Source organism: Myxine glutinosa, chromosome 7 (genome assembly GCF_964187855.1).
Source record: "Myxine glutinosa chromosome 7, kmMyxGlut1.1, whole genome shotgun sequence".
Taxonomy (NCBI): Eukaryota; Metazoa; Chordata; class Myxini; order Myxiniformes; family Myxinidae; genus Myxine; species Myxine glutinosa.
In genome coordinates this window covers 119,132,849-119,150,509 of record NC_136267.1, presented here as the reverse complement: position 1 = coordinate 119,150,509, position 17,661 = coordinate 119,132,849, and the positions used below count along the sequence as shown (strand labels likewise).

General features: G+C 42.6%; 1 protein-coding gene across 1 annotated transcript in view; it reads left to right on the top strand.

Annotated features, from left to right (window-relative positions):
* Window positions 1–15,862, top strand: part of LOC137413774 (synaptonemal complex protein 1-like) — a 39,079-nt gene extending 23,217 nt beyond the window's left edge. The window contains exons 8-13 of the mRNA XM_078782195.1: window positions 3,892–3,950; window positions 4,152–4,221; window positions 13,145–13,218; window positions 13,401–13,509; window positions 14,854–14,948; window positions 15,546–15,862. Coding sequence (XP_078638321.1) covers window positions 3,892–3,950; window positions 4,152–4,221; window positions 13,145–13,218; window positions 13,401–13,509; window positions 14,854–14,948; window positions 15,546–15,605 — 467 coding nt within the window. The 3' untranslated portion in view covers window positions 15,606–15,862. The remainder of the gene's footprint in view (window positions 1–3,891; window positions 3,951–4,151; window positions 4,222–13,144; window positions 13,219–13,400; window positions 13,510–14,853; window positions 14,949–15,545) is intronic.
* The last annotated feature ends 1,799 nt before the right edge of the window (window positions 15,863–17,661 follow it).

Sequence of the window (17,661 nt, the reverse complement as noted above, 5' to 3'; positions counted from 1 at the left end):
AACCCTTCATTGAAGCCAAAGTGTTTTAAAGGTCGGAGCATTAACCCCTCTTTTGTTCTAACAAAGGGTTAACATCCAAAACGTCAGCTTCTCCCAAAACGGCAGTCTTTACAGAAAGGAACATAAACATAGAGTACAGAAAACTCAGATAGGCAGATTTACACTTAAAGTATGTTGGGAACTTCCTTTGTATATCAAGTATTTTTCCACTTCGAACAAGCTGGCAGCAAAGAGCTTTGATTCCAACATGCTAGACTTCACAAATTTGAGAGAGAGGAGAATACACAGCTTACAGTTTCTCTGATGAACCCTAGGAACATTGCTGTTCCTGCAAATGGTCTGCAGTGTACCCATTGCTACACACCTTGAGCCATGTCATGGCAGAAATTCCTCTTGTGACCCAGTCCATCTCAAACATGATGTTGGAAATAAGTACATTTATGTATAGTTTTGGAATATTGAATCATGCCCCAGGTGCTGATTTATTAGTGATCGTTTCCATTTATTGTCTCATGAAGGACTGTCGATGGGTGATCAGCAGCAATTACTGGAATTCCCTGCATTTTACATTCACATATTTTGCTGTTTCTAGATGGTAAGATTCAGAGAAAAGACAATTCAGATAAGACTAAAGTATGGAACACTCTCATACAGCAAGCACATTAAGCATTCTGTAAAGTAAAAGAAAATAAGTTGAAATTGACAAAAGTATTTGGTGTCCACAATTCTTTATTTCACTGTTAATATTACAGAACCTTTGTTTTTGATTCAGAACTTAATATATCCTTTTAAATCAAAAAATAAACAGAAATGACATTGACAAAATTTTAAGCAAGTGTTTAAGCAAAAATTTGGACAAAATAACTGCAGTCAAGTGTTTCCTACACCTCTCTACTGGCAGTTTGTCCCACTCTTCTTGTGCAAACTGCTCCAGTTCTCCCAGATTTGACGGGTGCCTTCTCCCAACGGCTGTTTTCAGATCTCCCCACAAGTGATCAATGGGATTTATATCTGGAATCATTGCTGGCCACTTCAGAACAGTCCAGCGTTTTGTCTTGAACCATTCCTGGGTGCTTTTTGGAGTGTGTTTGGGGTCATTGTCCTGCTGCAAGACCCAGCTTTCTGACACTTCATTTTGTTTTCTGTTAACATAGAGATGATGTGCTTTACCAAAAAGCTCTAATTTGGTCTCATCTGTCTACAGGACATTCTCCCACAAGGATTTTGGCTTGTTCAGGTGCGTTTGGAAAACTCCAGTCGAGCTTTCTTCTGTCTCTCAGCAGTGGTGTCCTACCATGGAACCCCCTTTCATTGAGTTGGCGACGGATGGTGCGAGTTGAAACTATCGTACCTTGTGTCTGAAGGTCAGCTTCAATCTGTTTGGCAGTTGATTGAGGTGCTTTCTCCACCATTTGAACAATCCTTCGCTAAAATCTTCGATCAAGCGTTCTCAGTTTTCTCTTGCAGCCACGTCCAGGGAGGTTGGCTACAGTGCCATGGGCCTTAAACTTCCTGATAACATTGCGTACGGTGGACACAGTAACACAAGGTCTCTGGAGATGGACGTGTAGCCTTGAGATTGTCCATGCTTGGCTACAATCCTATGTCTGACCTCCTCAGACAATTCTCTGGTTTTCTTTCTTTTCTCCATGCTCATTGCGGTACACAGTGACACAAAACAGAAGAATAACTCCTTTTCTCTATTAAAACTGGTTGAATGAGTGATTTTTATATTGCAGGCACCTGCAACTCACCATAGGTGAGTCCAATTCCAAAGTAAAGGAGAATCACCTGCTTTAAATCTAATTATTTCTAACAACTTCTAAAAGGTGCCAATAATATTGTCTGGGCCATTTTAGGATTGCTGTGTGGAATAAGCGAAGATTTCTTAATTTTTCAGCTTTTTTTGCTTTGTTCCACTGCAAACCAAATAAAGACATATGTGGATACCAAAATGTTTTTTAATATCAACAATTTTCTGGAAGGAATGGTGCATTATTTGAAAGAAGTGTAAGATGCCAAAATGTTTGGCCACGACTGTGTGTATATATATATGTGTGTGTGTTATACAGTCACGTGAAAAAGTAAGTACACCCCATGTAAAGTTTTGACTTTTTCAACATATTTCAACATACAGCTATTTGATCTTCATTTCAACAATATTGACAGATAAAGGTGATATAATATAACAAATATCATGAAACATTTACATTTTGTAGTCCATCGTATAATTTAAATAAACATAAATGCAAATTTCGCATGTGGAAAAAGTAAGTACAACCCGACATTTATCACTACTACAAATACCTAAAATTAGAATCAGGTGCACCAGCTCAGGTGCAAATGATTAGAACATCATTAGAGAGGATCTTGGAGGAACCTGTCTTATTTAAACCTCAGACATTTAGTTTGGTTTGCTCCAGGTTGTTGAAGTGTGCAGCGTCACCATGCCTAGATCAAAAGAGCTCTCTGTGGCCTTCATAAAGAAGGTTATAGATGCCTACAAGTCTGGGAAGGGATTTAAAAAGATCTCCAAACAATTTGAAATAAATCATTCGACTGTCTGGAAGATCATCTACAAGTCAAGAAGATTCCAAACAACTGCCAACTTGTTCAGGCCAGGCCGCCCCAGCAAGTTCAGCCCGAAAGCAGACCGCAAGATGCTAAAAGAAGTCTCTAAGAACCCCAGAATGTCATCATGGGACCTACAGGTAGCTCTTGCCACTGTTGATGTCAAAGTGCACGAGTCTACCATTAGAAAGAGGCTGCACAAATTTGATCTGCATGGGAGGTGTGCCAGGAGGAAACCTTTGCTGTCCAGAAAGAACATCAGGGCAAGACTAAAGTTTGCCAATGAACCCGGCCACAGTACCAGAAGACATGTTTGGTGAAAACCAAAGACAGCATTTGACCACAACAACCTGATACCAACTGTAAAGCATGGTGGTGGAAATATTATGGTTTGGGGCAGCTTTGCTGCATCAGGGCCGGGGCAGCTTTGCTGCATCAGGGCCTGGGCAGCTCACCATCATATAATCCACTATGAATTCTTAATTGTACCAGAGGGTGCTTGAGGATAATGTGAGGCCATCTGTCGGAAAGTTGAAGCTCAACCGAAGGTGGACCTTGCAACATGACAATGACCCTAAACATACCAGTAAATCCACCAAGGAATGGATGAAAAGAAAGAAATGGAGGGTTCTGGAACGGCCAAGTCCAAGCCCGGATCTAAATCCCATCGAGATGTTGTGGGGGGATTTGAAACGAACTGTGCATGCAAGAAACCCCTCAAACATTGCACAGCTGAAAGAATTCTGCATGGAGGAGTGGGCAAAAATTTATCCCAGTCGATGTCAGAGACTGGTAGACAGTTATAAGAAACGCCTACTTGAGGTTGTTTCTGCCAAAGGGGGCAATACCACCTATTAGAGCCAAGGGTGTACTTACTTTTTCCACATGCGAAATTTGCATTTATGTTCATTTAAGTTTTATAATGGACTACAAAATGTAAATGTTTCATGATATTTGTTATATTTTATCACCTTTATCTATCAATATTGTTGAAATGAAGATCAAATAGCTGTATGTTGAAATATGTTGAAAAAGTCAAAACTTTACATGGGGTGTACTTACTTTTTCACGTGACTGATGTTATATGTTTGTATGCATTGCATGTATGCAGAGTGTACATACATACATGACTACCTGCAGAATCGAGAAGTCAAATCACTCATACAGTATAGCACTTCCTTAACTTGTGACATAATTTTAATTTTACTGTCCACCTATACCAACCTTTTTAGTTCTCACTTTAGTTTTATATGAACAACAATCTTTACATTCTCACATCAGTTCCATGTCATTCATGTCTGTGTTTTTGCAAACTCACAGCGAACACACAGTGTGAGGAAACAAAGCAGGTGTACATGGCAATGAAAGCACAAATGGAGGTAGGTTTTGACTTGGAGTGAGCTCATTGACTTGGAATAAAATTCTTTTAGACAACATTCACTCAATACATTGTTTGCAATTATGAATAAATGCTTCTTAAACATTGTATTCCATTAGCACATGCACACACATACTACTGACCTTAACACATTACATTAGATGGTGATATTTGCATTACAAGCTGCTGTTTCTTTCAACAGAAACTCCACGATGAATTTAGCAATCTGCATATAACCACTCAGAAGGCAGCCAAGGACATGATCAGTAAATGTAAGGCAGCCTCCTTCTTTCTCTTTCTTCTTGAGCTTGGCATGCTCCCGAACGGATAGATAGATCATTGTAATTGGTCTGTGTGTCATTGAGTGTGAGTCCATATGAAGATCTACAGTCACGAGAAAAAGTAAGTACACCCCATGTAAAGTTTTGACTTTTTCAACACATTTCAACATGCAGCTATTTGATCTTCATTTCAACAATATTGACAGATACAGGTGATACAATATAACAAATATCATGAAACATTTACATTTTGTAGTCCATTGTATAATTTAAATAAACATTAATGCAAATTTCACATGTGGAAAAAGTAAGTACACCCCTACATTTCTCACTGCTTCAAATACCTAAAATTAGAATCAGGTGCACCAGCTCAGGTGCAAATGATTAGAACATCGTTAGAGAAGATCTTGGAGGAACCTGTCTTATTTAAACCTCAGACATTTAGTTCGGTTTGCTCTTTGTTGTTGAAGTGTGCGGCGTCACCATGCCTATATCAAAAGAGCTCTCTGAGGCCTTCAGAAAGAAGGTTTTAGATGCCTACGAGTCTGGGAAGGGATTTAAAAAGATCTCCAAACAATTTGAAATCAATCATTTGACTGTCCGGAAGATCATCTACAAGTGGAGAAGATTCCAAACAACTGCCAACTTGTTCAGGCCAGGCCGCCCCAGCAAGTTCAGCCCAAGAGCAGACCGCAAGATGCTGAAGGAAGTCTCTAAGAACCCCAGAATGTCATCACGGGACCTACAGGTAGCTCTTGCCACTGTTGATGTCAAAGTGCATGAGTCTACCATTAGAAAGAGGCTGCACAAATTTGATGTACATGGGAGGTGTGCCAGGAGGAAACCTTTGCTGTCCAGAAAGAACATCAGGGCAAGACAAAAGTTTGCCAATGAACACCGAGGCAAAGACCAGCACTTCTGGAACAATGTGCTCTGGACAGATGAGTCAAAGGTAGAGCTATTTGGCCACAGTACCAGAAGACATGTTTGGCAAAAACCAAAGACATCATTTGACCACAAGAACCTGATACCAACTGTAAAGCATGGTGGTGGAAATATTATGGTTTGGGGCGGCTATGCTGCATCAGGGCCTGGGCAGCTCACCATCATAGAATCCACTATGAATTATTCATTATACCAGAGGGTGCTTGAGGATAATGTGAGGCCATCTGTCGGAAAGTTGAAGCTCAACCGAAGGTGGACCTTGCAACATGACAATGACCCTAAACATACCAGTAAATCCACCATGGAATGTCTGAAAAGAAAGAAATGGAGGGTTCTGGAATGGCCAAGTTAAAGGCCGGATCTAAATCCCATCGAGATGTTGTGGGGGGATTTGAAATGAGCTGTGCATGCAAGAAACCCCTCAAACATCGCACAGCTGAAAGAATTCTGCATGGGGGAGTGGGCAAAAATTTCTTCCAGTCGATGTCAGAGACTGGTAGACAGTTATAAGAAACGCCTACTTGAGGTTGTTTCTGCCAAAGGGGGCAATGCCACCTATTAGAGCCAAGGGTGTACTTACTTTTTCCACATGCGAAATTTGCATTTATGTTTATTTAAATTATACAATGGACTACAAAATGTAAATGTTTCATGATATTTGTTATATTATATCACCTTTGTCTTTCAATATTGTTGAAATGAAGATTAAATAGCTGTATGTTGAAATATGTTGAAAAAGTCAAAACTTTACATGGGGTGTACTTACTTTTTCACGTGACTATATGTTAATATGGATCTCATTCTCAGATATACTGTAATCTATATACCCTAGTGAGATTTGCAGCGTTAAATGCTGGTATATTAATCTCAGAATTATCCTCTTAATTTTTAGCTCACCTGGAACGTAGTTCCGGATAGCTTATGCGATGGCACGTCGTCCGTCCGTCAGTCCGTAAACACTTGCAACTTCTTATCCGAAACTAATAATGGGATTGTGACCAAACTTGGCACAAATGATACTTGGTATGTTGCAACTCAAGTTTGTTCATGGCATTAAAAAATTGGGGTCTAATGGATCTACCGGGGTTCAAAGTGGATCCAGGTATGACCACCCAAAATAGGTATGTGCTTTCTTCTCTACAGCTGCACACACAATTTCGATGAAACTTCACCACAACCTTCATCACCTGTGATGATGTACCAGAGTTTGTGCATGGAATTTAAAATTGAGGTCTAATGAAGTCTATGCGGGGTTTGAACCCCCTTATGTTAGTATGATTCTACATGCTGTCCTGTCTTCTAGCAACCATTGAAATTGGTTTAAAATAACATTATACTGTTTAAAATACCTTTAGTCAGTGTAGTATGCTGCTTTATTCTGCCAGGTGAGCGCCCAGGGATACTGCCCTGATTTTAGCTCACCTGGTTAATTGGTCTCGCCCAGAAGGGGATGCGAGGCTGTTGTAATGTCCCTGTCTGTGTGTCTGGCTGTCTGTGTGTCCACGTCCATTTATTTTTGCTTTAAAAATGGTTTTCTCTGCAACCGCTTGTCTGATCCATGCAAAACCTTAAACATAGGAGGGACTCCCCATTGAGAATATTTTATTGCTAACTCTGACGTCATAGATCACATGTTATGGCAGCTATATTTGATTAACGGAAAAAAATATGGACATCATTTTCTCCAAAACCGCTCAAAGAAAAAAAAATTGAAAACTGGTCTGGGTGGTCTTGATATATTGTATACTTCTCCAGGATGAGTTTAGCTTGGCAGGATGGTCTTAATATACTGCATACTTTTCCAGCATTGAAAGGGGGGTAAGGGTTTTCCCATGACAGTCATCAGCTCCCCATGGGGTATATAGGGTGAGAACGATGACATAATCAGTGAAGTGGTATTCCAGCCATACTTGGTTGAATTGAAATCTTTATCCAAAAAATCTGAAACTTCATATATCTGATCTATGATCAAACATGAAGGAAGAATTAAATTTATGACAAACACATCCCATGCCAAAAAACTATGTGGGGGGAAAAACAACAACTATAGGGTGTGTGACAGGTTTGGTTTATGACAAGGAGGAATTGATTTGATTTTAATGAAAATCCGGATAATGATCTGAGAATGTTTAAGTGATTGATCACCATTGAGTGATATGGCTAAAAACTATATATAGCACGATATTTCAAACATGTTGTGGACGGATTTGGATGAAACCTGGGGGATAGGTTGGGTTATTGACAAGGACAACCTGATTAGATTTTGTTGAAGATTCGGATACAGATATGGAATTTTAAAAGTATTTCTTCACCAATGAGAAATAGAAACATAGACGACATATGATATCTCAAAAAGTTGTGGATGGGTTATGCCAAAACTTGGTGGATGAGTTGAGTAGGTGAGAAGAACAAGTTGAATAGATTTTTGGTTAAGGTCCAGATGCAGATCCAGTGTGTACCCTGGTTTAGAATAGGTACACCGTATCCCTGCATGTCGTAGGAGGCGACTAAGAGGGTTGGCGTCAGGAAGGGCATCCGGCCATAAAAACATTGCCTCAAAAAGAGAACCATGACAATTACAACTACATATGGGCAGGGTACAGCCCGAAGTGGAGATTGGTTTCTGAGATTTGGGACATGGAATGTAGGGACAATGACAGGGAGATCAGGAGAAGTGGTGGAAGTATTGGTCAGAAGAAGAGTGGACATATGTTGTGTGCAAGAGACGAGATGGAAGGGAAGTGGTGTGAGAATGGTGAAGGGTAGGCAGGGACAGAAATACAAGTTTGTGTGGCAAAGGTGCCCGGAGGGCGTGAATTGTGTTGGTGTCCTGTTTTCTGAGGAGTTTGTAGACAGTGTGGTGAGTGTGACTAGAGTGAGTGACAGCTTGATGATGGTGAAAATGATGATTGGAAAGCTCTTGGTGAACGTCATCTCGGGATATGCTCTGCAGGTTGGTCAGAGCGATGAAGAGAAGGACAAGTTCTGGTGTGCGATAGAGAAGCTGATGGAAAACGTGAAAGATGAGGAAGTTGTTGTGGTAGGAGGAGACCTAAATGGACATTTGGGAAGGAGTATGGACGGTTTTGAGGGAGTTCATGGGGGTTACAGATATGGTGTGAGAAATGGAGAAGGTGAAAGGATTTTGGAGTGAGCTGATGGAGCTGATTTGTTGATTTGTAACACTCAGTTACAGAAAGAGGATAATAAGCTTGTTACATACACGTCAGGTGGTTCGACGACAACCGTTGACTACCTGATGTTGCATAGGCGAGATAGGGGGCACCTCCGGGACACAAAGGTGATCCCGAGGGAGGAGGTTGTTTCACAGCACCACTTGGTTGTCTGCGACCTAAGGGTGAAAGGTGCGAGGAGAGCTCGGCGGGTGAAGTACCAACCGAGAATGAAGGTGTGGAGTTTGAAAGAGGTGACAGCAAGGGAGGCATTAAAAGAGAGGCTGAGTAGGGTAGAGGATGATGTGGTTGAGCTTGAAAGTGGTTGGATGTCAATGAAAGATAGTCTGTTGGGAGCCGTTGGTGAGGTATGTGGATGGACAAAAGGACCACCGAGGCACTCGGAAACATGGTGTTGGGATGATGAAGTTGGAAAGAGGATTGACGAGAAGAGGAAGAAGTTCAAGGAGTGGCAGAAGGCGAAGGGTATGGGAGCAGAAAAAGCAGAGCATGAAAGTTATAAGGCAGCCAAGAAGGCTGCAAAGAAAGAGGTAGCAAAGGCGCAGGAGGCATGTAGGAAAATGTTCGGAGAACGCTTGGATTTGGAAGAGGGTCAGAGAGCGGTATTCAGCATTGCAAAGCAGATAGCGAAAGAGAGGTGTGATGTGATGGGGGTGAGTTGCTTCAAGGATGAAGTGGGACAAATCGTTGTGCACACAGATGGAATTAATGGAAGATGGAAAATATATATGGAAATGCTGTTGAATACAGAGAATGAATGGGATGGCAATATAGAGAGTAACCCAGTTTTAGGACCGGCAGAGAAGGAAGTTGAGGAAGCGATAAAAGCAATATATGAATATGAATGATCGTTTTAAGGCCATTTTCCCCGCTAGAGCAGGGGTTAGCCTTGCGGGCCCCATGACAATCATGGTTCCCTGTTTGAGGCAATGTTTTTATGGCCGGATGCCCTTCCTGACACCAACTCTTGGTCGCCTCTTACGATGCGCAGGGATACGGTGTACCTATTCTAAACCGGGGTACACACCGGGATCATTCATCCCAGCAAGCTGGTACTCAATTTGCCGACCTCGGAAGGATGACAGGCTGAGTCAACCCCCCTGGCGTTAATTCAGCGATCGACCGGGATTTGAACCCAGGATCTGAGGATCCCAAGCCGGCACCCTAACCGCTAAGCCAACACCAGGCAAGCGATAAAAGCAATGAAGAGTAGAAAAACGGGAGGGCCGACGGGAGTTGTGGGAGATATGTTGAAGGCAGCAGGAAGTTGGGGTGTGAAGAGAATGAAAGAGATCTGTAATCTGGTGGTGAAAGAAGGCCGCATTCCAGTGGATTGGGAACTGAGTACCCTCGTCCCTGCATACAAGGGGAAAGGTGACTCTCTGGAGTGTGGCTCGTACCGAGCGATAAAGTTATTGGAGCATGGAATGAAGGTATTGGAAAGGGTGTTGGAGAGGAGGATAAGGAAGAAGGTGAAGATTGACGAAATGCGGTTTGGATTTATGCCAGGAAGAGGAACGACACACGTGCTTTTTATTGTGAGGCAGTTGCAGGAGAAGTACATGGAGAAGAGGAAGAAGTTGTTTCTTGGGTTTGTTGATCTGGAGAAAGCATTCGATAGGGTTCCACGTGAAGTATTGACATGGGCATTGAGGAAGGTAGGAGTTGTTTTTTTGTTTTTTTTTGTATACAGAGTCGAGGCTCGTGAAAGAGCTAACATTTATCAAACAAACAAGCAAACAAAGTATATAAAAAGGGGAGCGGTCGATAAGATGGGGAGAGAAGGGGAGGAAGCACACAAACACAACATTTGAGAGCAGGGACATCGGGAGATGTGTGGGAGGGTGAGGGCCTGGGGGGGGGGGGGCAGGATAGGTATAAAACGCAAGAACACCAATAACTTCCAGGAAAGAAGTCGGCACCTCAAAAAGTGGATTTGGGGTGAAATTAGTGGGGGTAGAAAAGATCAAGGTTTTGGATTGGGGAAGATAAGAGATGGTGGTGAACAGCCGTTTTAAAGACCTGGAGGGAGGAGTGGGATTGAAGAGAGTGAGGGAGTTTGTTCCAGAGGCGGGAGAAAAGAGGAATGAAGGAGTGACGGTGAGCAGATAGTCTTGATTTTGGCAGTTTAACCATAAGAGGGTTGCAGGCAGATCTTGTGCGACCTGTAGGAATATTTGGGGGACAGAGCCCAGAGAGAGCTGGGGGAGCAAGGCCGGAGAGGAGTCAGTAGAAGATGGAAAGACCACCAACTTGCCTGCGGTGAGTAAGTGAAAGGCCCTCGGAGATAGCGTCATCGCGGGAGATTCCAATGATTCTGAATGCTTTGGTTTCAACAGCGTGAAGACGAGCTAGGTGTGAGGCAGGAGCACCAGCCCAGAGGGGAGAGCAGTACTCCATTGAGCTGCGGATGAAAGCCTTGTATGTGGTGAGGAGCTCAGGTGTGCCAAGGATGGACTTCGCACGACGGAGGATGCCCAGTCGGCGACTGGCTTTGGAGGCCAGCTTGGAAATGTGGTTTTCCCAGGAAAGATCATGGCAGATAGTGAGACCCAAAAGCTTGAGTGACAGAACTTCTTGGAGAGGATTATTCAGAAAGTAGATGGGAGAGTTGTCCAGTCGGTCTTCTCGGAGAGACATCGTAAGTGTGAGATTTGTCAGGATTGAAAGACATGTTCCACTTATTTGCCCAGTCTGTGATTTTGTCCAGGTCTGCAGAGAGTGAGGAGGCTGCAGACTGCTGATCTGAGGGATTAGGAATGGAGTGGCAGAGAGTGGAGTCATCAGCAAAGAGATAGAGAGGATTTTCAAGAGAGTCAGAGAGATCATTGATGAAGACCAGAAAAAGCACAGGGCCCAGAACACTGCCTTGGGGAACTCCAGCCTGAACAGGAAGAGGAGATGAGAGAAACCCATTCAGGGCCACACGTTGACTACGACTAGAGAGGAAGTCCACCAGCCATGCGTGGAGATTTCCATGGATACCAAAGAGGAGAGTTTGTTGAGAAGAGCGGGATGCCAGGCCGTATCGAAGGCACGAGATATGTCAAGGGAGACAGCTCTAATTTCCTGTTTGGCATTGAGGACCTCCATCCATTGTTTAGACAGCAGAAGCAGCATGTCCAGAGTAGAGTGACCTGGTCTGAAACCAAATTGATGATCAGAGATCAAGCCATTGGAGAAGAGGAAAGATTTCATAACCAAAGCAATGATGGATTCCATGACTTTGCTGATAATTGGGAGAAGGCTGATTGGTCTGTCGTTGCTAGGATCTGTTTTTGCACCTTTTTTGTGCAAAGCGGTGATGTTGGCTGATTTCCAAGCAGATGGCAGTTTACCTCGAGCAAACGAGAGGGCGAAGAGAACAGAGAGAGGGAGTGAAAGAGCAGAAGAACAGGATTTTAGGACCCGTGGTCTGATGCCGTCAGGTCCAGTTGCAAGTGGAGTGGAGGAATGGTTGATCAGAGTAGTGATGGCAATGCACAAAAGAGCGCGCACAGCTGTAAGGACGAAGGACGGGAACAGTGGTGAGTTTGAGGTGAAGGTGGGAGTGCATCAGGGGTCGGTACTAAGTCCACTACTATTTGTAGCTGTGATGGAGGTGCTGGCTCAGAACGTAAAGGAGGGTTTACCGTGGGAGTTGTTGTATGCAGATGATCTGGTGTTGATTGCGGAAAGTATGGATGGACTGAAGGAAAAGATGAAAAAGTAGAAGGAATGTATGGAGACAAAAGGTCTGAAGGTGAATATCGGAAAGACAAAGGTGATGGCAAGTGGTAAAGCATGTGGTGAGGTGGAAAGAACTGGGAAGTGGCCATGTGCTTTGTGCAGGAAGGGTGTCGGAGTGAACTCCATTCAATGTACAATGTGCGCTGAGTGGGTTAATCAAAAATGTAGTGGTCTGAGAGGGTCATTAACCAGTGTGGCAGCTACATTCAAATGTAAGGTGTGCACAGAGGGAGCTGCAGATGGAGGAAATGTTGAGTTGGATCTTCGAGACAGCGTGAAGCTGGAAGGTGTGAAAACATTTTGCTACCTTGGAGACATGCTGAATGGAGAAGGTGGATCAGACTCGGCAACGGTTGCTGGAGTGAGATGTGCATGGAAGAAGTTTCGGGAACTGAGTGGCGTGCTGATGAGGAGGGGAGTGTCGTTGAACCTGAAGGGAAAGGTGTATGCTGCATGTGTGACAAGTGTTATGATTTATGGGAGCGAGACATGGGTAATGAACGTAGAGCAGCAACGAAGCCTGGAAAGGGTGAAAATGCGAATGGTTTGGTGGATGTGCGGAGTATCGTTGAGAGAGAGGAAGACAAATGATGAATTGCGAAAGATGATGGGATTAGAGCCTGTGATTGATGCTGTGAAGAGGAACAGGTTGAGATGGTTTGGTCATGTGTTGAGGAAGGATGAAAGTGACTGGTTGAGAAGAGTGATGGAAATGAATGTAGAAGGAAGTAGAGGACGGGGAAGACCAGGAAAGACTTGGCTAAAGATGGTGGAAGAAGAAATGCGGGCAAGGGGGTTAACAAGGAGAGATGCAGAAAATAGGGCAAAATGGAGATTGTCATGGGGACCGCAAGGCTATCCCCCGCTCTAGCAGGGAAAATGGCCTTAAAATGCATGTTGTTGTTGTGTTGTCCAGATGCAGATCCAGCCGATCAGTGGGATACAAAATGTAAATTGTTCAGTCTAACGGAGGCGCCGTTCTAGTTTTTCTGTTGTACGTATGTGGAGAACTGGAAATAAACTTCTGCACTTTCTCATGTTTTCAGTGGAAGGTGAAAGACAAGAGAAGGAAAAAATTCAAAAGATGCACAAATCTAAGATAATGGAAAAGGATCAGGAGGTCAGTTACACATCCACACTGCAGTTTGTATCACACAGGTGCACACAAGACTTTATAACCATAATGCTCTAATCATAATGCCACTGAGTCTGGCATTTTGTTTTGAAAATATCCCCGATTCTGTTAAACAAGATTGTTTGTATCATGCCAGTTGTGTACGTTCTTTAACCTGTTTGCCTCAGTTTGAAGAACTCTGGAAAAAAGCATCACAACAAGAGGAAGAGTTGAATTCAACGGTTTCCCAGCTGCAGACATATGAGGACAAATGCAACCAGCTGGGGGATATTAAAGGCAAATAACTCAATGTGAACATTCACCATATTCTCTGAAACATGGGCTTTCCAGCAAATTACAAATTATGCATTTTAGTAACTTGAAACACCAGCTCCCTGTGGGAGCGGCGAAGGGGTGGGTCATGTGTATGTGTGCACCAGTGTTAATATTATTATTTTTATTATTGTTATTATTATTATGACTAGGGCATGCCCGTACTATATATATATCTAAAATTATATCCCCCCCCTCTATTTACATGAAATGGTTTGGTCCATTCGCAAAGCCAAAGCGAACGGCTTGCGAGTACGGTGACAATCCCCCCCCTCTATTTACATGAAATGGTTTGGTCCATTCGCAAAGCCAAAGCGAACGGCTTGCGAGTACGGTGACAATCCCCCCCCTCTATTTACATGAAATGGTTTGGTCCAAAGCGAACGGCTTGCGGAGTTTGGTAAAGAAATCGCCATAGCTCGGTAACTACTTCTCCGATTAATATGAAACCTTGAAAAGGCACATCCTCAGGTCCCCAGCAATATACTTGGCAAGTTTCAAGTATATCGGACCCGTGGTTGTCGAGAAACAGCGGTCACAGACAAACACACACACACACACACACACACACAGACATACACACAGAGATTACTGGAATTATAGATAGATTACTAGCAAAAGTACCCATCCCCAGTGACAGGTTAATGTATCATTATGTATCAAGTGTAAGTTAATGTATCAATTGAAATTCTTTCATGGAATTTGAAAAGGTTAAACCAAAACTCTGAGCTACTTATATCGCCCACCGCAAAATGGTGGTGCAACATTGGGTGGTGGAAGTTCAATTTGTCTGAAAAGAAAGCAAAATAAAATTTGGCATCAACATTATTCATGCCTGTTCTCCTGTCATTTCAAAAGTGAATGTTGAGCTTTTCAAATGCAGCTCAAAAAGTGGCCGCTGTAAATGGGACACAGACAAATGCACAGACACCATGCTTCACAACATATAATAAATGTCTCTTTAGTGAGCACATTTTGAAAACGCATACTTTACTTATTTATTTGTTTATTTACAGTTTTTTAGTTTATTTATTTTTATATAACACTGATCCAAGTCACCGAGAGGAGTTTATAATAAGCACATGTAAGACAAGGCCATTGGGACACAACAGATAAACTTTTAAAGATAAATTGCAAAGACTTGACAAAGATGAACAAACAAATACAGTATATGAGATTTGAAACGTGTAATCCCAGCATCATGAGCTGTGTGCTCAGATGGGAACTCCAATGAGGACACTCAACACTGGGGTAACTTTTAGAGCATGTAATACTCTAAATCTGGATGTTTTTCTCCTTTGTGAGCAGATAAGTTCCAGCAATTGCTTGAAGAGGCCATGTGCAAGGTTCAGAGCGTCAATGCTCATCTTGCAGAAACAAAAGCTGCACTGGAGTCTACCAAAGTAACTCGCTCCATTGTTTACCTTATAATTTAAAAGTGTGAATGACCACCGCTTCCCATTTTTCTATTTATCATTCATGACTTATCACTGTATAACTTCCTTGATTTTCAGTAATCTTGTGTGTCTCTTGTGACAGTCACAAAATTAATTGAATGGAAATGGAATTTATTTTCCATCTCAGACAAAAACACTCTTCATGGCATTTTGATGTGGGATAGATCAGTGGTCTTGTAATTTATTATTTGAATTTATATTGTCAAGTCTGAGTTTGTTTTTTCTAATGGAATACGATTAATTAAAAAAAAAGAAAAAAAAAAAGTCATGCTTGCGCTTTGCAGACTGTAGGACATTGCTTCATCTTCTATATAAATAAAACACAGTTTGTGTGTGTGTGTGTGTGTGTGTGTGTGTGTGTGTGTGTGTGTGTGTGTGTGTGTGTGTGTGTGTGTGTGTGTGTGTGTGTTACCGATAGACTCCTAAACGGAGAGGCTCACGTGCTTGATATTTGGCATAGACATTGCCATTGAGCCTGGGAAGGACATGGCCTACCTAAAAATATTTGACGAGATCCATATTTCTTTTTCATATTTACCTCAGCGCATTTCAGCGAGGAACATTATACATGGAGTCTCAGCCGGTGCCAGAGCAGCTCGCTGATTCGCTCAGAGCGATCACGTGATGTTCCATCCTCGCTGCCAGACCACTGAACGGAAAATATATATAATGACCATTGCCATTCACACCACATAGGTGGAGATGCAGCTACCGGGCGCCATCTTGGTTGGCAATCGATGCTGGGTGATGGTGATTTCCGTCACGCGTTTGCACGTAGTTCAGAGCGATTGCGTTTTTTCACCTTTTGTGCCGATTTTTGTCGATTTTGTGCGATATGAATTAAACGTTTTTGAAACAGCTGTGAAACGTCTTTCCACAACCCTTCCGTAACCGATTGGAGCCGTTTATTGCCGCACAAAATGGCATTTTAACAGTTGTCTGGCTTTTAAAATCTGGGACACGTTCAAAACAAACGAGATCCGCGAAGCGAGTTGGTCGAGTCGTGCTAACCAAGATGGCGACACGGCGGCTACACTTTTCACGGAGTATGAGCGTTCTATATATTTTCAATTCAGTGCGCCAGACTCGCTCACGTACTTGATTTGTGGCACAGACATGTCCATTGGGCCTTCACGGTGTAATTTGTGCGAGGCTTTTGTCCGAGTGAGCTTGAGTCGAGAGGGCGAATGTACGGGTTGGGAATGTACGGGTCTCCCTTCCCCCGCCCGGCAACGCCGGTACTGGAGTGCGTCACAGGATCGGTGAGTCTCCAAAATCCGCTTTGTGCTGTTGTTGCGAAGATGCAGGATGATGTCGCGATTGTTGTCCTGCTCTCCTCCCATGAGAACTGCAACGTCATTGTTGACTGGCCCGACCCTTCCTCCCCTCCCCTTCCCCCTCCCCTTCCCTAGAGTCCCTTTATAGAGAGAGTAGCGACAACTAACGATTTGACGCCATTTTGAGTCCATTCAGTGCGGAGCCGCCGTATGGCGCTAGTGCATTGAACCGTGTATTCCATTATGTTCTCTATGTATGAGAGATGGGAATGGTCTTTTCCATGTTGATAATGAACAAATTATGTGAAGATGACAAAATAGAAGATTTCCGACAACTAAGAGCCATATGATAAAGAAGAAAATCGCAGAGCTGGTTGTGATTTAACAGTCACAGACATTTAGAACCATGACAAAGAAGGAATGAACTAGACAGGTACACGTGCTGCTTATTTCAGCCTCATTTTAATTTCAGGGAGGCGAGAGCGAGACTCGAACTCTCACCTCCCTGCTTATACATGTACATGTACAATACAATGTTAAGAGTTATCTTTGTATTTCTGCAGTTGTTTGACCTTGTTTATCATGTGTGGGTATATATTTGTGTTTGTTTAATTTTCATATTTAAATTATTAATCTAAACTTTGCTGCATGTTGCCGATCATATATTAATCCCACCAAAAATAGATTAGCCCCCCTACCCCCGGCCTCCTCTTTCCCTCTCTCCCTCTATCTCTCTCTCTCTCTCACACACACACACACACACACACACACACACACACACACACACACACACACACACACACACACACACAATCTCTAATACACATACAAATTATAAATTGAAAGTCACACACACAAACACAAGTTAATGTCCTCACACATTGAAATCAACAGACAAATACATACATTCAATGCATGCCCCCCCCCACCCCCTTTCTCAGTTGTGGCATACAACTGTATCACTGGCATGAATTGGTTTCTAGCAAATTCTTTCTGAAGCATCATTGAAAATTTTGAATGACAATAATCCTATCTTCCATGTGAAAGTACAAAAAATAAAACTTATTTTATTATTTGTTTTACGAAGGTCTCAGAGACCATTGTGAAAGGCTTTGAACTCATTTACGATTAATACTCATCCGTGAACCTGTAACCTTCCACTTTTATAGCAAATTACATAATTTTGTTAAAAACAAAGCATGTCATTCACTTGTTGGAGTACTAACTACCACAGGCAGGAAAGTGCCTTTAGCAGAGGGCATTGGTACATGTATATAAACAACAATTTGTAAGTTTTGATTCATGTACCTCAAAACAGAGTATACAACTATACATGCTCAAATTTTAAATAAAGATGCCTTCCCCTTCAAGTGCGAATTAAT